General features: G+C 41.7%; 1 protein-coding gene across 2 annotated transcripts in view; it reads right to left on the reverse strand.

Annotated features, from left to right (window-relative positions):
- KAT2B (lysine acetyltransferase 2B) overlaps window positions 1-22787 on the reverse strand; it is a 94623-nt gene that overhangs the window by 35445 nt on the left and 36391 nt on the right. For both annotated transcript variants that reach the window (XM_081825798.1, XM_081825804.1), the window contains exons 3-6: window positions 16740-16885; window positions 12470-12562; window positions 10697-10878; window positions 3667-3858 (exon numbers count right to left, since the gene is read on the reverse strand). In XM_081825798.1, coding sequence (XP_081681924.1) covers window positions 3667-3858; window positions 10697-10878; window positions 12470-12562; window positions 16740-16885 — 613 coding nt within the window. The remainder of the gene's footprint in view (window positions 1-3666; window positions 3859-10696; window positions 10879-12469; window positions 12563-16739; window positions 16886-22787) is intronic.

Raw genomic sequence — 22787 nt, forward strand, 5'->3', positions numbered from 1 at the left:
GCATAAAATGGTGCCTGACCCCACGTAAGTGGCTCCATTCATCCATTCAACAAATACTGGTTGGACATCTACCCTGTGCCAGGGACTGTGTTAGGTGCTGTGAAGACAGAGTGAACAAAACAACCATCTTGCCCTCACAAAGTTCACGCTGCAATGATGTAATAAAGGTTGAATATGATGAGTCCACTATCCTCACTTGAAATTCTGAACTCCAAAAGCTCTTAAAAAAAGATTTTCCATAACCCATTTGGCAACAATCTAACCTGAACATATATAAAACTATTTATAGTTTTTACAATTACAAGTGGATTTGATTTAGGGGGATTGCCCCTACCCCTAGAGCTCTGATATATAAGTGTTATATTACCTCTACAAAATATTTTAAATCTTGAATTTTGAAACATCAGTATCAAGATTTTGGATAATGGATCAGGATCTGTATCATCATCATCACCATTATCCCTATCACTAAAAGTACCACAATTTTTCTCGCTTATCAATGCCTGCAAGATTTTAAATGGTTTCAGGGGTGGGAGAGGTTTGTGTTGTGGAAGTGAAAATAGAGGGCGAAAGGCCCTAGGGGTCGTCTTACTTGCTGTTCAAATTAAACCTCAGATTTAAGAACAAGGTACCATTTGAATGAGTACCTAGCCGCACACGATAGTTTAATTCATGGTTTATAGAAACTGCATGAGTCACTTCTACTTCCAAGCAAGCCTTACGTTTTAAAACATTTTAGTATGTTTCTTACCCATCACAGAAAGACTGACAGCAGTGGGAGGTAAGATCCTTACTGAGATCACATTCTGATCTTGCTGAGGAGAAAGAGCTTGAGGTCTCTTCTCCTTTTCCTACCTTACACGGCCCTCAAGACTTCCTCAACTGCCCTTCATCACAGAAGTAAATTTCCTTTCCTTTTCCAGGCTCCTTCTCTATTAGTAATTTTATGGTCAGAACACTCTTCACAAAGCCCTGCAGAGAGACTCACCAAGGAAGAATGCCATTACTAATTAAGGAAAAATAATTCTGTATAAACGTATTTGTGTGTGTGTTGTATCTGTATATAGTTATTTCGTTACAATAAAGAATAGTCTCATGCAATGACATGAGAGAATGCTTGCTTTGTGTATAGATACAATTCAAAATTGTATGTAGAATAAAATAATCCATGGAGAAAAACAGAAATATCTAAAAACACTAAAAGTAGTTCAGAGTGGTAGGGCTTTGGGGGAGGGGGCGGGTCTTTTGCTTCTTTGTTCTCTCTTAACCAAATTTTCACCAGCATGTGCATTTATCACTTCTAGGAGAAAACATAGGTACTAAACCTTTCTAAAAACAACCTTGTAAGTTGGTGGATGGGAGGAAAGGCACAAGTTTTGTTTTTATTTTTTAATACATATATATTTTTTTAAAGATTTAGTCATTTGAGAGAAAGAGCACGTGCAAGTGCAAGGTGGGGGAGAGGAAGAGGAAGAGGGAGAGAAGCAGACTCCCTGCTGAGAGGTGGGACTCCATCTCATGACCCTGAGGTCATGACCTGAGCCAAAATCAAGAGGCGGATGCTTAACCAACTGAGCCACCCAAGTGCCCCAGGAAAGGCACAAGTTAAAGCCAAGTGGGAGAAAGGGCACATACCAGGAGGAAGAAGATGAGGATGTAAGCCCTGCAAATGCACCCGAGAATCACAGCGACCTAGGGGATTGGTATGCGGCCTGGTACAGCTCTCACTCTGAGACAGTGCCCAAGACTCAAACAGCACCTCAAGCTTCCATATGCATGATTCTGCTGCCAAGGCTAGAGGTATAAATCCCTAACAGCTCCAATGTTGTCATATTCAATGACAAGGGATTTAAAAGGAGAAGTGGGTGGTAGTTTTACCCTACCATTAGTAATAGAGAAGAGCAAAACAACAGCACTGATTTTTTAACTCAACAGCATAAGCATGCCAGAACTATGGGATGAAGGAACATAATACACTATAATTAGCAAATATCTGCAAGAAGCGAAATGGATTTGCTATGGGAAAAAAAAATCTGTTACTCTGTAAGGTAATTAAAATTTCTCTTTACGTACCATAAAAGGTGGGGTAGGGGGAGCATCCTCTTTGTTCCTTGGCTTAGAGACAGAGAATGACAACCATAATCTAAAAATATAAAATGCTGCTTATGTGGCAAATGTAATAGAGAAATAAGAAAATTGCTCTCAATCTAGAAGTCAAGGAGCTCAGACCAACCAAAAGGCAGCTACTGAATACACAAGCATGCCGAGAGATCATAACCCATTTAGGGGCAACACCCAAACTGCAGCTCTAGTACTTCTGTATCTTCTTCCCTGGAGAATACCAGAATGTTCATGGTTGCCTCAGTCTCAGGAACCGGCTGCCTTAAGAATTAACACTGAAACTCAGGATGCTAGGATTTATGTGCAAACATTGGGCGTTCAGCTAAAGCTCATCAGAATTACCCATGACATCTTTTACCTACAGCTTAGGATTTGTGTTACACTGCAAAGGAATTTTCAGTTAATTTCTATAAAAAAAAAAAACATTTTTGTTGTTGTTTTGGACTGAACTTATCTTAAAAATTAAAGCTATCTTTCCTGAGAAACAAATTGGGTAATCCCATAACAGTAACATAATAATAAAAATCTAGTTTCCCTACTAAAACAGGGTATCATCAGTCTTTGGTTAAAGAATGTAATACCTCTTCTCTTAAACTCTCTTCTCTACACCAGCAATTCTCAGTGGTGTGGCGAAGGAAGCCTCTATCGTACCTAGAAAGCCCTTTCAAATGATACCTTCGGCCCCCTCCACGACAAGTGCTGGTTTAGGCGAATGACACCCACAGAATAAACTGTCTCACCCATGTCTTAACTGTCACTGGTCCATGACAAGTCAGCAACTGCACCCTCAGCCCCTCTCATGAGCAGCCAGTCTTTTAGTTTAAATTTTTGGTTCTTAGCACTGAAAATGCATTTCCAAGGCCAATGGTATACAACACTGCAACTTCCTATTCCTTTAACACATTTCCTTCGTTTGAAAAATATGTAAGTGATAATTTATACGTTGGAGCAGGTAAAAGAAGCAAGGTGCACAAGAGTTATGTACATTCTGCAAAAAAATGAGTAGAGAGGTACAAAGATCATTCTGAAGGAAGCCTCTCTATTCCTGTCCAGCCCCACTCTTGGGGTCTAGTTTACAAACAGTGAGGGGGCAGGTTGACTGTGGCTGAGGCAGAAGTGATTTCTCCAGGCTTAGAAAGGACTGGAGATGTGGGACAGAAAAAACCAGCCACTTGAGTGTCCTGCCGAGTAGATGGAAACTGCTTCCACCACTCTCCCCCATCCTCCTCTAGCTTCCTGGCAGCTGGATACACCCAACAAAGCACTACCCCACCGCAGACCCAGAGACAAAGACCCAGGTGGGAGGAGGTGGGGCCAAGGGAGTCATGCCTGCAGGCAACGCAAATTCACGCTAACAACAGATGTGCTGTGCAATACCGAAGAAGACCCACAAAGGGAGCTGCGGAAGGAGAGGATCCCTTCTCCCTCTTCCCCAGGATGCCTTTCCTGGCATTCCTGGTCTTGTTACTGGCATAGGCTTTGGCGTGTGTTTATCGACCCCAAGCTCCAGGAGCAAAGACTGGCAAGGCAAGGGCGCTCTCTTACTTTGGGAAATGGGTGAGGATTAGAGTTCGTTTCTCAAGGGGCAGTTTGTCTTTCTCCTGTCTCGCTTGTTCCAGGAGTTGTCGTCTCATGACTGTGAAGACTGAGCGCAGCAGTGTTCTCCCAAACACCTGGGTGGTTTCATACCGAGGTAGACTGTCACAGAACTGGGGCACGTTGCAGTAACACAGCCACCTGTGATAAGAGGGAACAAGCTCCATCACTATCCCTTAAACCCTCAGGGCATCCAAAATGTCCGATGATGCTCACTCTCCTGTCATTAGCCACAGCAGAAGAAACTAGGTCTGCAATGACAAGCCGTAGTATCCCTGCCAGCTAATGAAACCCGGAAATCAGAGTGGCTCGCCCGCCCATATACAAGCATGGGGGGGGGGGTCCAGTTCCATGAAACTCATTCCATTCTGCAGCATCGCGCAGTGAGCCCTGCGGTCAGGCAGTCCTGGGCTCAAATCCCTGCTTTGCCATGACTTAGGAAATGTAATTGTGTTCTTGAGTCTCCAGGTCCTTACCTGTAAAAGGTGGACAGCAAGAATACCTACTTCGTTGGGTTGGTACGCGCGTGGTAGGAGATACTGTATGGACAGTGCATACTGAATTCGAGTTTCTGGTACATAAACGGGAGTTTAAATAAAAGAAGAAATTAAAGGGGAAGCTGAGGATGCCCATTTGTGAAAGACTCAGGATTCCACCATCTCGTTTCTTGAGTAAAATTTAAAATGCTTACACAGCACTCACATACCCTTGAAGCTCTGGTGGAAAGATAAAGATCTTCAAGACTATTCAAAACTCAGTCAAAACGCAGGAAGTAACAAGCTTCACCACCTGTCGCTTAGGTGCATTTTCAACGACTCTGTCTCCAACTTAAAAATGCACTTCGGCATTACAAAAAGCTGGACGAGTGCCCAGGCCCAGAGGGAAACCAGAGGCTTTCTTGAGATCTGACCACAGTTCTGGGGTACACTGGCTATGTAGGGCATACAATGTAGAAAGCTCACTCAGCCAAGAGAAGCTGGAGAATGAAAGTTTATTCAAAATCGACCCTCTTTCTTTATGGTCTCCCAGGATGCGAGGTCTCAAATTCCCAGGAGCCAGTCACATCATTGCAGAGTGGGGGTCAGAGGGTGGCATGAGACCAGGGCTCAGAAGCTCAGAAGCTCCTTATTCCTTGGTAGCAGAGCCAAACACCCTTTGCTCTCCAAAAATTAACACCTCTGCTCTCTGTGTGCCTTCCTGATCTCCTTTAAAGTGGGACAGAGGGCTCTCATGTGTCCAAACTGCTAATGGGAAGCTCCTGATGAACTCTCAGACCCTTAATAAAGAGTGGAATAACAGTAATTAACTCGTGCTTATTGCTTTCTTTATGTTATCCCGTATCGCTTCCTATCTTCCCTGTGTGTGTGTGACGGCGTTAGTGGTTGTGGTGGTTCATCTTCCGGAAAGATAATCTGCATTAGTGTGAGTTCATCTGCCTACGTTCAAAATTAACCTTAAGACCCTGCTACTATTTCCACACTTCTCCCAGCTTTTCTGTCTTAATAATTTACACCCAAATGTGCATCTGAAAGTGTTGTCACTGTATCTTGTCAAATCAGAAACCGTGTTCTTGGGAGCAGAGAAGTTAGCAAGTGCATTTATTTTGTACCTCATATACTGTATCATCTTCGAGGCCAGTCTTTGCTGGATGTTAGTCTGTGGCCACTTAATGAGGTTATGAGATATTCAGGGCTGAAGGGAGGCCAGCTCCCAAGTGACTAATTATGAAATGACAAACGTTAAGAGTTAAAGGTACAAACCTTAACAATCACAAATTCAGTTTCACGAGACTTGGGCCATCGCACGACTGTAATGTTAAAAATATGTCCAATTTTCTGCACTGGAAGATTAAAGATTCTCAGGATTTAGACCAGTACTGCCCAAACAGCCGTCTCTGCTGCTGGGAATGTTCTGTTGTCTGTGCTGATACAGTGGCCACCAGTCACATGTAACTCTGAGCACACGAAATGTGGCTAGTGCAACTGAGGAGTTTAATTTTTAGTGGCATTTGATCAGTTTAAAAGTTACTTTTAAATGGAAACAGTATGAAATATTTTCCCATGAAAGATAACTTTACTGCTTTGGTAGGACTCCATTTAGCTTTAACCATTTAAAACTGAGGGAATGAATTGAGATGTGCCATAAGGATAAAATACACATTGGATTTTAAAGACAGCACAAAGGAAGGTAAAGATGCATCATTAATAATTTTTCACATTGATCACACAGTGAAATAATATTTATATATTGGGTAAAATAAAAGAGTATTGAAATTAATGTCCTGCGCCTATTTACTTTTTAAAATGTAACTACTAGAAAATTTTAAATTCCATTTGTGGCTCACATTATGAGGTGCTGATTTTGAGTCTAAAGAGCATTTCCATCTGTGGAGGGGTCACAGATGTCCGATACTCTATTTAAAACTGATGTTATTTCTGCTACAGCAATGGTAGGTACCGTAAGATCATCAAGTGTTATAAAGAAGTGCTTAACAGGCCATGCAATCTTCCCAGGGTAAGGGAAGGCAACCCAGACTGTTATTGCCTAGTAAAATGTTTCAAATAATAGGCTTCCATTCATTTCCTCTGAAAACCATTTTATAGACCACAGTTGATGCTTTTTAGCTTTGTTTTGTTTTTACTTCTAAGATTAATTCCATTTTATAAATCTGTAAGGTGCACGATATGGTAAGACAGAGACTGAGTCAACGTGTGGTGTCTGGGTGCTATTTTAATAAATGACATGGTCATTGAGCGTGGTGGGATGGAAAGAAGAAATGCGAATTTGTGTGCCTCGTCTCTGCACACACACTCCTCCAAACACTTGACTGTAGGAAAAGATTTTACCTGAACGACCGGTTTCAGGTCCTCTCAAAAGCAGTGAAAGGACAGTTCATTCATTTTTGTATGCCTAATAAAAATGGCATATGTATGCAAATAACTCAGAGTTTTGACAGCATCAGGATGATTTGCAACCACCTTGCTTTCTTTAAAATGTGAACAGAACTGGAGAACTTGAGCACAGACCATGTCATCCTACTTGCTAGAATGAAAATCCTAAGGTCTGTAGGAATTAAGTGACCTGTCCTAGTTCACCTCAACTCAAGGCTTGGGTCTCTTACCCCCTAGCCCACTGTTCTTTCCATGCTTCCTGCTATGTACTGTCCTATACTTACACGCCTAATGATGAACGCTCAGTAACACAGAACAACGGTTACATACAACTGTTTCACCAAAATCAACTTAGTTATATCCAACTTGCACTGTATTCTTACAAAACATCTCCCCAATATAGGGATGACCATTACACCTTTCAGAAGGTCTGCACAATTCAGAATCTAAGACTAATTATTTGACGCTTCTAGTAGCAGATTCTGTTGGTCAGATGTATTTTAAAAAGTCACAATCTTCAGACACTTTATTTTCAGGCTATTTCTTCATGGAATTATATTAGTGCACCATCATGAAATTCAGGGAACTTCAAAACATTTGAACCAGATCTTTTTCTAAATCCACAGTGATTTCCAGGGGATATATACTTCTATTAATTATTACTTCTAAGTACATGTTAACATTACAATGTCAGATGTTTTCAATATGCAAAATACTTATATTTTTCCTTTATTCAGAACAGAGAGGATTATGTCATTTAAGCAGTTCTACTGTTCAATCTGCACTTAATTTTTTAATTGGAAAATCTTCACAGGTAGCTCTGCAATAATCATTCTCTGAGTCTGGTCTCTTCCACAGAGAATCCTATTTCACCCCATTTTCATGCTGACATACAAGCTCCAGGAGTGTTCAGCCCCTTTGTTCTAATTGCTACAACTGTTGTAAATTATATGCTGAACCAGCATTACAGGTCCTGAGGTTCACTTACACATCAAGATAAAACCTGGTGGTGCCTGCAGCCTATAATATTACCCATTTTTGAGAAAATGAGTATTGGTGAGACACCATGCTGTAGTGGAGTGTGGTTTATTAAAATCCTAAGTGGTCATGACAGTGAGGTTTTACTCTGAAACAATTACTGCTTCTCATAATTTTCACAGGTTGGCTTCTCTGTACTTCCCTTTCTTCATCTACGTGGCATGATCATAGGCAAGTGGGGGAGGTGAGCGTCGTCTACCTTCATTTCCTTATTTATTATTAACAGAGGCTCTTGGTCTCCATTCCACCTAGAAATTAGCAGCTTTCAGAACTCATCAGGGTGTATTCATTCCAGTCTCTCAGAAGGTTTCTCTTCACCACGGTCAGACTCCACTTTTCTACTGCCCTTGGACAGTGGCTCAAGAGGCTGAGCTAGAAAGGAATCTGCTACTGTCTTTTATTCCCTGTTATTTTAGTTTCTAAAGTGATATTCAAATAATGACAACTCCCCTTCAGTTGTACACGCTCTAGCTTAAGAGTCCCACACTGGCAGCGTCTGAGTTTTAGAGAACAACGTGTGTGGGAGGAAAACGATGACTATCATCTTCCTAGCACCCGTCCTGTATGCCAGACGCTACACACAACACTCCCGGTAGTCATGAGACTCGGAAAGACGAAGAAACCGAAGGTCAAGGAGGTGAAGTGACTGGTCTAAAGCATACAGAACTAGGGAGGGATGGAGCTATGATTCAAACCCCCTGTTCATTTCAAAGTTCCATTTCTAATTTTACTACTCCTTAAGTATTTGTAAGTGCCACCCATTTCTTGGTAATTCCCAAAAGCTACAGAGTATATTTTTACTGTTTTCTAAAATACAGTAATATCTTCCATGCTGCTTTACATTTAATTCTGCTTCTCAATGAAACAATTTTTCCTCTGTTAAGAATGGTAAATACTTTCAGAGGTCTGGTTTTAGCAAATATTCAGCTTAGCCAATTGTTCACAAATGGGTTTAAAAGATAGAGATTTTTTTAAGTACTCCCTACACCCAACGTGGGGCTTAAACTCATGAACCCAAGATCAAGAGTTGCATGTTCCACTGACTGAGCCAGCCAGGTGTCCCTATATTTTTGATAGATTTACTATCTTAACCCTTATTATAAACAAGTTAAAATAATATAGGAACTACATTATTTCATGAAAAATTCTGAAAGTATAGAAATACGTAATTTAAAAACCTGATACTGAAGAAATCTGTAATTCCTTAAAAGTCCATCAGTACGGAAATACTTTATAACTCAAATTATATATTGAGTAAAAAAAAGAGAGGAGAGGAAAGGGGATATTACTCATGAATATCGGGTCAATAATCAGAGAGGAAAACTTATCTTAAACTATACTCATTCCTACATGTTATCTCCTGTTACAGAAAATAACCTGGAGGGGTGCCTGAGTGGCTCAGTTGGTTAAATGTCTGACTCTTGGTTTCAGCTCAGGCCATGATTTCAGGGTCCTGAGATTGAGCCTCACCTCAGGCTCTGCACTTAGCAGGGAGTCCTCTTGAAGATTCTCTCCCTCTGTTCCTTCTCCTTCTCACACGTACTCTCTCTCTTTCTTAAATAAATAAATAAATAAATCTTAAAAAAAAAAGTAAATAACCTGGGTACAAGTGCTCTTCAGGCTATAAAAAAAATTGCCTACTTTAAGTCAGGAATATCTCCTGAAGCAAGCCTGATGTGCCTATAAAATATAAAAGGGGGTGGGGCACCTGGCTGGCTTAGTCAGAAGAGAGAAAAGTATGCAACTCTTCATCCCTAAGTCTTGAGTTCAAGCCCCACACTGGGTGTAGAGATTACTTAAATAAATAAAATATAAAAGGGGAAGAGTTATAAAAAGGGAAACAGAATGGGTAATTCAAGTCACTCTCTTACTTAAATGAAAATAAATGTAAGTTATCCTATTTTGTGTGGCCCATGTTTAAGATTTTTTTTTTTTTAAAGATTTTATTTATTTATTTGAGAGAGAGACTGAGAGAGAGAGAGCATGAGAGGGGGGAGGGTCAGAGGGAGAAGCAGACTCCCTGCCAAGCAGGGAGCCCAATGCGGGACTCGATCCAGGGACTCCAGGATCATGACCTGAGCCAAAGGCAGTTGCTTAACCAACTGAGCCACCCAGGCGCCCCATGTTTAAGATTTTTAAAGTGAGTTCTATTATTCGGCAATTCATAAACAATGAAAACAAATTCCCATGTTAGGGGAAAAAACGTGCAATCCAAGAATATTTGCACAGCCTGATGTCCACCAACAGGGAAATGGTTGGGTAAATTACTGTACATCAATTCAACTGACCATAATGTAACCAGTAAAATGTCTGATAAGATGTTAAGTAGAGGGACAAAAAGGATGCAAATTCTATATATATATGTTTTCATTCTAAATAATATAAAATAGACTGGAAGACAACATGTATAATGATATCAGTTCCATCATGGTGCTGGGCCAAGGATGATCGTTCCTTCTTTATAAAAATTCTTTAACACTATTATATTTGTGGTCATTGTTTTTTTGGTTTTCTAATGGGAGTGAAGTTTCTATATAATAATTACAGAGTCATAGTATGGTTACCTAGATCGGCGACATTCAATAGAAATACAATGCAAGCCACATTAAATAATTTTAAATTTTCCAATAGTCATATTGACAAGGTAAAAAGAAACAGATGAAATTAACTTCAATATATCTTATTTAATTGAATATATCTAAAATATCATCATTTCAACATGTAATCAATATAAAAAAGTACTAATGAAATATTTTACATTCCTTTTTTTGTACAAGCTTTGAAATCTCAATTCATACTAGTCACATTCAAGTGCTCAGTAGCCACATGTAGCTATCAACTATCGAACTGGGTAGTACAGGGCTAGGTGGTTTGGATCCCTCACCCCCCATAATATCATGATATTAATAAAAAATAAATTATAGAAACATTCTGAATTGATGGAGTTACCACGAAAACTGGGTAACCCTCCGCTTGCAGGGCCAAGTAGTAATTTTAGGTCTGCAACAGGCTCTAAGAGGCCAAAGGAAAAGAACTGGTGATCTGATTACCTTGTGTAGTTCTCTTTGTATCCAGAAATATCATCATTGGGAGATCGCAGTCTTCGTTGAGATGGTGCCTCCAGATGCCAATAGTTGATGCGGTTTAGGAACATTTTTGCCAACTCAACTATCGTTTGCCTTTCTTTGGATGGCAGGTGACTAAATTTATACTGTACAAAGTTATTCACACCCTTAAAAGGAGGGAAGGCAATTTATTCATATGGCTATGCAATCATACTAATTCTGAACACCCACAGTCAGCACCATTGGTGGTTATTAAAGAACAGACATTTCTCTATTCACAAAAATCTCTTCCTTTTCCTATTAGAAAACAGGAATACCCAGAGGGAATCGTGCCACAGATCATAGTGAATGAAAAGTGACAAGACAGAGAAGCTGTGGGTTGCTATTCTATGCCTGCTGCAATCCTCAAGCGTTAAAGGGAAAATCAAAATCACAGACTGAAAAGGTCAAAACCTCTTAAACAATAAAATACGACTATTTTGCAGAATAATTCTTGCTGCACTATCAATATAGTAGATCACGTATAATGAGGTTCCTGGATAAGCATTACATTTTTACATTACCAAAATTTTATTTTATTTTTTTTTTAAAGATTTTATTTATTTATTTGACAGAGAGAGAGAGCCAGCGAGAGCAGGAACACAAACAGGGGGAGTGGGAGAGGGAGAAGCAGGCTCCCCACTGAGCAGGGAGCCTGATGTGGGGCTTGATCCCAGGACCCTGGGATCATGACCTGAGCTGAAGGCAGACGCTTAACAACTGAGCCACCCAGGCACCCCTACACCACCAAAATTTTAATCAGAAGGCTGCTAGCTCGTCTTCCATTGAACTAAACCATGAGAATTTAAACTCTTTACTATCACTCTTTCGCTTTCAGCAAGCTTACCAAGAAAAAAAATCTTATTCAAAATTGTGAGTTTTTAAAAGAATCTGTGGATTAATTTAATGTCTCTGCAGAACACTCCCAACTAATCTAATTTCAAATAAAAGAACAATGAATTCTTATTGAATAAGAGTTTGGAGACAAAATAAAATTTCTTCTACTGAAAACTGACTGATAAAAATACATTTATTTGTATTTGTAGAGACCCTGATTGATGTCCTATGTTCTGTAATCATTCTCATCAAGAAATTCAGTCAAGAGTCTCTGAGATTTCTTTAGCCGAACACTGGCAGGCTAAAAAATGACTCTGAGGAAGGATACAACACCTCACAGAAAAAGTCTATATATGTCAACAGTTTCCCCAAGCAAACCAGTTTCTTTCCAGGAATCATAATGTAACAGGAAGTCAATTTCTGAATGCAAAATCTCATTTCTTTTTTGTGTTTTTTGCTTGACTTACAATGTTTTTGACAATGCTCCTTAATTCCCTCACCTCAATAGGCTTTTTCAGACAGTGACAAACAAAAGAACAAAGACTTAATTGACTTAATTTTAAAACATCAACACCAAGAAAAAGCACATTCCATGCGTTCTTATGACCTACATGTTCTGCTTATTTTTTTTCTTCCCCAAACACAGTGAATTCTGAGTATACAGCAACTGTAAAAGACAACAGCTAGATCATTTATTAAATTAAGTATTCACTTCTGACGCAAAGGGTCCAGGACAATTTCTACAGATTCAGTGAGCATCTCAAAACTGGGTATAGAGGATGGAAGGAAGACACGTGTAGAGATGGAAGGAAGATTAGGTTTGTTCAGCCTTAGAGCAATTAAAAAAAAAGGGCTTCTCTTCTTCTTTTTCTAAATTTTTACCTGTTCAATACTAGGTTTTTCAAATGGGGGTTTCTTCTCCAAAGAGCCTTCAACCACAGGTTTTCCTCTTTGTAAAATAGACTTTCTCAAGAGCTGCAAAAAAAATCATTAAGGAAAAAAAAATCAATGTCTGTCTCTCTCTCTCTCTCACACACACACACACACACACACACACAACATAGCCTCTGAAGGGAAGTCACCATATTCTAATTATCTTATCTACGTGTAAATAAATCCTTAAATCAATAAAATGGGTGACTACGAGGTAACCCACATTTGCCTTCATACCCATGACCAGAGCTATGAGAAACTAGACCCCTTTCATGTTCTGAGCAGCCTCGAGCACTAGCAGCACCGTCAGACTCCTCTATCCTACTCCCTTTCTCTTCTCCCCACCATTGCCAGATCCCCACTGACCCAGAGGCCTGCTACACAACAGCCACACTTTGCACATGCCCATCTAGGCCCCCGCAGGTGTGCTGATGCTCTGGAGGGTTGTTTTTTGTTTGCTTAAGATTTATTTATTTATTTTAGAGAGAGCACGCGGGGAGGAGGAGACAGAGAAAGAGAGAATCTTAAACCCACGCGGGGCTCGATCTCATGACACTGAGATCAAGACCAGAGCTGAAACCAAGAGTCAGATACATCCGACTGCGCCACCCAGGCACCCCGAAGAAGGTTCATATTTAAAGCCCTGGAAGGCAGAGACCCGTTCTGCACAAGTGAGGCCAGAGGAGAGGGCTGTTTGTACCAGCTGTATGTCCTATGCATAAACTAGGGCCCAGGCCCTTTGGGAAGGAATTCTGCAGGGCTCTCAATCGGCAACTTTCACTGTTGCGGTCTCTTTTCATTTCCTCTCCATGCACAGAATACAAGCCAAGTGTTCTGGCATCTCAATGCCCACAAAATAAAACACTGCTCTTAATCCTTGCCACTGGAATTCAAAGCCCTCAAAGAGCACATATCCGAGAGAAAAAGGGAACAGAGTCACTAATCAAGACCTAATTTGAAAATAAACTTGATGTTGAAATCCTTTACCTTCAACCTTTGCTTGAAAATTCTGTAACCTTTACATGTGGGCCAGGTATGATATGACCATGCATTTACTTAAGTTACATCTTTCTCTCCTTTCTCCACTTACTGCCTTTTCAACAGAAACAAGACGTGGTAACCATGCTCCCAGGAGTTAATGGAAATGGACGAACACCCAAGGTTGAAGATCACCCTGTGTCCCCCTGAGCCATGTCTTACAAGGGCCTCAATTCCTTCTAGGGGTGCCATATACATAATTAGCACGGGGCATCTGTTTATCCTTTCAATGTATTATGCCCATTTTTATAAAAATAAACATGCAATAATGATAAGTCACTCTATGTGTTTCTAAGGATATAGAAAGACGGATCATAAAATTTTATTTATTTATTTGACAGAGCGAGAGCAAACAAGCAGGGGGAGTGGCAGAGGGAGAGGGAGAAGCAGGCTCCCCACTGAGCAGGGAGCCCGATGTGGGGCTCGATCCCAGGACCCTGGGATCATGACCTGAGCTGAAGGCAGACGCTCAACCAACTGAGCCACCCAGGTGCCCAGGATTGTAAAATTTAAATACAGATAATTGTGGCTGCATACTTTGTTTGCCCAGTTAAATAAGACCATTTGAGAACTTGGTCCACTGGGGGGTTTCAATTTGGAAAGAAACTGATGGGTTGGGGAGATGCTGAATGTCAGTTTCTTCATCTACACAAAAGGATGGAGCTGGGATAAGTGGCCATATAAAAGAAATTTAATACTTGCAGCAAGCATTTGCATCCTTACTTTCACCACTCTTCTAAGTTCTTTATGTCGTATCTCATTTAATACCCCCTAACAACCTTTAGACGTAGGGGCTATCACTGTCTGTATTTTACTGATAAGGAAACTGAGGGAGAATGACTCGCTCAAAGTCACATTTCATATGTGATGTAGCCAGGACTGAAGCCCAGAGAGTCGAGCTCGGGAGCCATAGTTACAGGTTCTGGGATACACTGAGCTTTAGGAAGCAGCTTTTCATTGGGTTTTTTTTTTTGTTTTTTTTTTTTCCAAAATCTAAGCCTCAAGTTTTTTAAATGTTACTTAAAGGTATAATACATTTAATTTTAATGTAATTATTGAGACATATGAGACACAGGAACTGCCTTTCAAAAGCTAAGGAATGGATGATTTATTACTTATTTGCCCAAAAAATGACTCTGGGAGGGAAATGGGGGAGAATGCTGAATATTTTAGATTTTGTTCCCATGAGTAAATATATTTGTGCTGTTAAAGATGAGGGAGGTGAGAGAGAGAGAGAGAGAAAATGGACTTCAAAGCAGAGCAATGCTGTCTGGCCTATTTGGTTAGTTATAAACGGAATCAAGAGGAGGCCGGCAGGATGGAAACCTTGACACCACCTTCACTTCCAGCAGGGCGGTGGGGCTGCCAGGGTGCTCAGTTCCAAGACAAATAATCGCTGCAGTCATGCAGACGTTGTTTTTCTTCAACTAAGATCTTTTTCCAAAGAAGCTCTAAACAGCATGAACCTGCCAGGGTTCAATCTGGATGACTCAGGCCTCACAGCCATGTCAACAAGTTGTCACCTGAAGTAGCCCAGCGCCTGCTAATGGCGGTGGGGAATTCAGAGGTGCATTATCTTTCTGCTCACCCCTCTCGTCTCTCTCTTTCTCCTCCCCCCACCTCCCATTTACCTTTTTAGAACCAATATCCCCACACATGACCCCAAAGTTTAAAACTACAATTCTCACTCCCACACCTGTCTCCTATCTATCCCCAAACCCCTACTAGTAACCACCCCCGCCAAAAAAAAAAAAAAAGACAAAAGTTAATAAATGGGGAGAAGGGAAAATTATGTAGCAAGTAAATTCAGATTAAAAAAAAAAAAGCTACAGAAATTGGACACAAAATTTGCACTGAGATTCCTAGCAGCCAAAGCAAAAGAAGGAACTCAGTGGAAAATTTTTCTATCCTTGTCATATAAAATGAAGCACGGTGCTCAGTAAAGAGGCAAACCTTTCCTGGGCTCTAAGCTCTGAGTGGAGCGTTTTGCTTTCTGTCTTTTTTTTTTTTTTTTTTTTTTTTTTTAAGAACCTTAGAAGTATTACATAATACAACATAACCAACAGTGCCCTCAACAACAAGGTTTCTGTTTTTTAATTATTTCTTCTGTCTGCCCCCTTTCAGAATATAGTTTTGGCCCCCTGTAGTTCGTCTGTTTGTTCCCACCACCCGTTTCTCTCCCACACCTGTCCATCCCGACAGCAGTCAGAAGCTGGGGAAACGTATGTCTGCAGAAAGGGGATCGATGTGACCTAAGGGGAGCTGAGGCAGAGCCAAGAAGCCCCAGCTCTGGGGAGTGGGAGCAGTAATCGTGACTGGTGTCAACAAGACCCAGAGGACAGTGGGGAGATGCCCAAATCTGGAAACTCTTGATTCCTCCCTGTGAAGCATGAGAGTCAAGGCCCTGGCGCCACCCACCAACCACATCTCCTCCCACCCTCTCCTTGCTCACCAGGCTCCACCACACCGGCCTCCTTGCTCTTCCCACATCACACCACGCTCACTAAGTGCACGGCCTAGACGGTGTTCCTTTTGTTGCCTGGAAAGCTCTTCCCCCAGCCCTTTTCAGCAACGGCTCCTGTCCTCCAGTTCGGGGTCCAGCTCAACTGTGGTCTCCTCAGAGAGGCCTTTCTTAACTGCCCTTCCTCATGATTGTGTCCTCCCACCCACCACCATCCCTGCCATTCTGATTCCACTTACCCTACTTTGTTTCTCTTCACAGCACTTATCACCACCTGCAAATATATTATTTACTGGTTGATTGTCTGCCTCTTCTACTGAAATGTCAACTCCATGAGGGCAACGACTTTGCTTTGCCCACTGATCTATCCCTCATGCCTACATGAGTGCCATGCACAGAGCACAGAGCAGGTGTGCAATACATACTTGGATGGATGAATGATGGGTGGATGGAAAGAAATCTATAAGCATAAGCAAATCAAGATATTCAAATCTGCATACAAATATGAAGGCTCTCAAGGAAAGTGATGTGTCCAACACATGGTGGGTCATTTTAGAGATTCCCTCATGAAGAAACGCATGCTTCCACAAACCCTGAGGGCAAACATATCATGAGCTGAGAGCCTTCCCACCCACGATCACGACCTGGTGTGCAGAAATTGAGCACATATGAACAATGGGAGAAAGAAGAAACGCCTTTTTAAAATGGTAAAAACCTCACCTTAAATAGATAGAAATACACTTGTTTGGTATCTGCGTCTTCTTCCTTGTGGACGCAGGTAAAGAGATATTCCACATCCAACACTATTCCCAGGAGTCTGTTCATTTCTTCCTCGGACACATTTTCCAGGTGGGAAACATGAGCAGCTGAAGACAAAGATCAAAAGAACGTATGTGACATGTTAGCTGGAAACTGCAAATGTTCTCAACTTTAAAATAGAAAAGGGTCTCTCTCAAAACCTTCTGGGACACCAAGCCATTAGATTGCATTGTAAACAGGAAATTTCTGAACTCCTGTAAGATGTAAGTCTTCTCACCAAGTTGATTTATAATTAAAAGACTGTCACCTTGCTGGGCCTTAGCCTTCCCCTTTAAGACCAAAAATGGGCCAGCAGCTAATGTATTCTAATAATGTACAGTTTAAGATCCAGAACTTGTTGGCACCACTTGGTGGTCCTCATAGTGTTAAGTTCTTTTTTTTTTTTTTTTTTTAATTCATGAGAGACAGAGCGAGAGAAAGGCAGAGGGAGAAGCAGGCTCCCAAGGAGCAGGGAGCCCGATGCGGGACTCGATCCCAGCACCCTGAGATCATGACCTGAGCCGAAGGCAGACGCTTAACCATCTGAGCCCCCCAGGCGGCCCTAAATTCTTTTTTTCATTGAAGTATAGTCGACACACAACATTAATTTCCCTTGTACAATGTGGTGATTCGAGAAGTCTATACGTTCTGCTGTGCTCACCACCAATGTAGCTGCCATCACCATACAATGCTATCACAGTATCATTGGCTATAGTCCCTGTGCTATACTTTTTATCCCTGTGACTTATGCCTTCCGTTCCTAGAAGCCTGTACGTCCCCATACCCCCTTCACCCATTTTGCCCATCCACCCACCCCCTCCCCTCTGGCAACCATCAGTTTGCTCTCTGTATTTATGGGTCTGTTTCTGCTTTTTGATAGTGTTAAATTCCTATGTATCCACATAAGAATGTGGTTGGTCTCCACCATGCCCGTGAACAGCTCAGTGAGCCAAGGATATCATATTAGTGTGAAGAATGAATGATGGCCCTTTCCCTCAGCCTTTCTGAGATGCGATGAAACCTCACTGTCCTTGCAGCAATGTCCCAAGGCCTGTTTGAGCTTGAGATTCAATGCCTTCCATGATCAAGCCCCCCAAACCCATTTTTCCTACTTTAGTTCTATAAGAGCTATAGTAAGTGACCTAGCCATCAACCTTCTCTCCCATGCCCCTGTCCTCTCTTCTATCCAAATCCAGTCCATTTATCAAGGTTATTGCATTTAATCCTCAAACAATCCCATGAGTAGATATTAGCAATCCCATCTGACAACTGAGGGAACTGAGGCTCGGAGAGAAGGGATGTCGCTCAGCTAACAAGGCAGAGCCATGGTCTGAAAGGAAGAACGCTTGAACCATATTTCAAAGCACCCACAAGCACACTTTTTGTTGATTAGCTGATTCACTTCAAGTCCTTTCTCACTTGAAGAGCGTTCTCTAGGTCAGTCACTCAATAATCAGCCCCGAGCCCGGGAACTCCTCTGAGTCAGGATCATGCCTCTCACGTCCGCATCCCCAGCATTTATCACTATGCTGGCCACATAGCGAGCACCAGCACCTCGAGAGGAAACCTCTTGGGTGTAGCACCTGGTGTGCTGGCTTAAAAATGCTTAAACGCAGAAGGGTTTGAGATTAAAGACTAAACTATGTAGAAGAGGAGAGGGCCTTCCCTTGCCTTGCTAAAAGGAGAGGGAACTGAAGAATATTGAGGAATACTTATTAAGTGTCAGGCATGGGTCAGTCTACTCCAGAGACCATGGTGCTCTTGTCATTAAACCACAAAGCTTAGGGCCCCTGGGTGGCTCAGTCAGTTAAGTGTCAGACTCTTGATGTTGGCTCAGGGCATGATCTCAGGATCCTGAGACTGAGCCCTGCATCAGGCTCCACACTTAGCAGGGAGTCTGCTTGTCCTCACTCTCTCCCTCTCCCTCTGCCCCTCCCCCCAGTTCATGCACACGCTCTCTCTCTCTCTCTCTCTCTCTCTCTCATAAATAAATAATCTCGGGGGGGGAGAACCACGAAGCTCAATCAGGAGATTGGGACAGAGAATGCTGCCTGTACCCTGCCCCTATCCCTTTCCACTACCACTTCAGGGCATACCTCCTGGCATCTAACTCCCAGTAGCTCCATTTCTCTACCTAAGGGCTTTTCCTATCACTGTAATCTGCTCTGCCACCTACCTGCCCCTCAAGAGCACCCTTCAACCCCAAACTAAGACATTAGCCTATAAATAAAAACCCCAGATCCCTCATCCCTCAGTCTGAATAACCATCTCCCAAATTTTCCCCCACAAAATTAAGTAGCAGCTGCCCAAGGTGGGAGCTGGCTCAGTAATTCACCCTTTATTGGCCACTTTTTCCACCTCATTTCACTTTTCTACTCCCCTAACTTCATGCCAAATAAACTACTTGCATTCAAATGCTTGTCTTGGAATCTGCTTCTGAGGGAGCTCAAACTAAAATATCCAATCAAAAGCATTTTCAGAGAGTCAAGAGGATTAAATATCAGGAGGTTGGGACTTGTAAATGTCCACCGGGAAGCCGGATTAAAGAACTCAGAATTAGAGAGGCAGAGGCTACCTACTTTTCATTCCTTTTTCGTGCAGTAAAATGGAAAGGCAGAGAGATGGGCCCAAGGTCATGGGCCATCAGTGATGAGCATGATGTGCACATACCTATACGTGCATACACACGCACGCACGCACCCCAAAGAGAATTTTTAAAGGTAAGAGGAGAGGAAGGAAATTTGGTAATCTGTCTGCCTTAGGTATTGTGGAATAAATCTAGTACATACATATAAACTTGAAAACACCAACACTGTATTATTACATTACCAGATAGAAAAAGAGTAACTAACTAAAATGTCTCTCAGAACCTAACAAAACAAAACAAAAAAAGAACCTAAGTAACATAGCATGGAAAAATTACAAATATATATGTGTGTGTAAAAAAATTAATATGCAAATCTATTACTTTCTACTTGGCTATACAATAAGTGACTTCATCATTTTCTAAAAGATGCCCAAAATTAGACTTCCTTTTAGGTAGAATGTTTGCCAGGTCATCTTTTTTTTTTTTTTTTTTAAGTCTGCAAAATTTTCCTTGAGGTCAGTCTGAAGCCTATGGGACACAGGCCTCATTCTGGAGACAATTAGGTCAACATTTTTATGTCAGTTATTTACAGAAATAATTTTATTGAAGACTATTTTTGCCTTGTAATGTTTAATTGCTTTTCAGTGATAAGCTATGAAAGCCATCAGTTCACAATATAACATCAATTCAGGGCGCCTGGGTGGCTCAGTCGGTTAAGCGTCTGCCTTCGGCTCAGATCATGATCCCAGAGTCCTGCATTCTGCTCCCTGCTAAGCAGTCCCTCTCCTACTCCACCTGCTTGTGCTCTCTCTCTCTGCCAAATAAATAAGTAAAATCTTTATATATATATAACATCAATTCCTTCAGATTCACCACAATATGAAACAATCTAACTAAGGTGCTAACATAAGTGAGTTTAACTCATGGAAGTACAAGCCATGATTTAATTTTTAAACCAGTAGTTCATTTTAAGTCACAAAACACTTAACCCAAATGAATTCTTAATCAGAACTAGAAAGAGCTATTCTGGTTGAAACAGAGGTGGAAGCGCCTATCTTTCAGAAGGCAAGGTTGGGGGGACATCCCTTCCTCTTGTTGGGGGCTCCACAGTTTGGAAACCACTGTTGGGAAACATCTTCCAGCATATTCTGAAGAGTAGACTAGATAAACATTAACATGCTTAAGAAGTGAGAACTGAGGAAGTTCATTTCCTTCTAATTCTGTGTATAATGAAATCCGTGATCTCTCCTCAAAGCTCTGTGTGTAAGCCAAATCACAAAGGACTAAGGAGCTGGAGACTGGGGGGAGGGGAGTAAATGGAACAGCAAGTTTCCCAGGAGGGAGGGAGGGAGGGAGGGAGGAAGGGAGGGAAAGACTGTACTGGACAGATGGGGCTAATCTTTGCAACACAAGAGCGTAGGTATCTCTTCCTCTGAGAATAAAGGAAAGGTGCGTCTGGAGTGAAAGGGGGTATACTAAGGCCTAAGGATACTACTACGTGAAAAAGGTTAAGCTTCCTAGAATAAACGATGGGATGGGGGAAGACAGATGGAAGTAGAGGGGTGGGCCATCTCCTTGAGAAAGGAAAATAGGAGGTCTGGAGAAGTCGTCAGGAAAGAGAAGCTTCCCTGGAATGAGAAAGCTAGACGAGGACAGTCATGTCTGCACTGTATAAATACTTAGTCGTCTGGACCTGCCATGTTCTCAGAGTCTCCAACTATGGTCCCCTTCTGACCAAGACTCCTTTTCCAGTCTCTACAACCAGCTGTCAGCCTCCACCCTCTCATCACATCCACACCACCAACTAACCCCACCTCACAGCCTCCCTATCCCAACAACATCAGTGTACCACCTTCAAGGCAAACTTGACCCTAAGGCAAACTTGACCCTAGGGTCAAAATCCTCATGGCTCTCCTCAAGGTGGCAATTCCCTCCTGCTAGCCCCACTTGTGACAAGAAGCCTGTCATTCATTCCTTCATTGTCCTTTACCTCCTGCATATTCCCAGTCATCAGATTCAGGTGAGCTTGCTCACTGTCTCCCAGAGTCACCACTTTTCCCTGTTCCTACTTTGGTGGTCATTGGGATCTCAAGCCTAGAGTACCAAAAGAGCCCCAGACTGTTTTCTCTGAGCCCAGGGTCCTCTTCCTAAAACACCATTTTCTTCAAACAAGCCCATCTCCACCAAATCCAAACACTGACTCTTTGGAGCTGCTGACCAGAACCGGATAGGACTTCCTCAGGAGCCCACAATCACCCCTACCCATGCCAACACCCAGGAACACTTCACTCTAACCACACAGCTAAACTAGTTACTGTACCAGTAACTCATTTTTAACTAAAAAGGGTCACTCATAATGGAAAGAAACCCTTCTTTTAATCTTTTCTAAAGAAGCCTTTTTGATGCAAATAGGTTACCTTCAATTATCTAAAACTTGTTTTCTTTAAAGAGATAGGCCTCTATTGTATAGTTGGACAGCACGTTACTAAAAACTAAAAAATAAAACTCAAAATCTGTAAACTACAATGCGCAAATCCACAGCAGTTCATCTGCCACAGAACTCATAACATGAAATCACTGCTTCTTAAAGCTTTTGTAGGGGGGCCTGGCCGGCTTGGGCAGTGGAGCGCGCGACTCTTGATCTCAGGGTTGTGAGTCTGAGCCCCAGGTTGGCTGTGGAGAGTACCTACAAATAAAATATTTAAATAAATAAATAAAGCGTTTGTATATGCTGCCTCGTTTACCTTCCTCCACCAGTGAAGTCTGCATCAGTGTGCAGTCTATCAACTGTGCGAGAGAATGCGCCTTTCCCCACTCTTGCCTATAGTGAAGAATCATTCTCAGGAATTAAATCAATCTTGAAAATTAATGAGTCCACACTATTCTGATTCGCATTCACTGGAATGCCCTTGGAGGTGTTTGTTTTCCAGGTTACTGGCCATCTGTATTGATTCTTTTGTGCACTACTTATTCAGATCCTTTGCCTGTGTTTTAGGATGTTAATTTTTTCCTTATTGCCTTGAAAGAGCTTTAGGTCTGTCATATTCAATGTAAATGCTCCCGGATTTTGTTGGGGTTTTGGGCAGGTTGTGAAGGAATTTTAAATTTTTTATAAAGTTGAATCTATGTTTGGCATTTCTTTAAGGTCTTGCTTGCAAAGGTCTTCCCTTTATACCCAGAGGATGACAAAAATGTATTTTCTCCTAGCTCTTTAACAGGTTTGCTTTTAAAATTTAAAACATTCCTCCACCAAAATGTCAATGTCATAAAACACCAAAAACAAAACAGAAAAAAAGCTGACGAACGTGACCTCCTGTGATATTGCAACTTACAAAGAAATATATATTTGGTCTTTGTCCCTGGCACAGTGCTTCCCCCCGCCC

The sequence above is a fragment of the Leptonychotes weddellii genome, chromosome 1 (assembly GCF_054177405.1).
Source record: "Leptonychotes weddellii isolate Sample4059 chromosome 1, ASM5417740v2, whole genome shotgun sequence".
In the NCBI taxonomy this organism is placed as follows: Eukaryota; Metazoa; Chordata; class Mammalia; order Carnivora; family Phocidae; genus Leptonychotes; species Leptonychotes weddellii.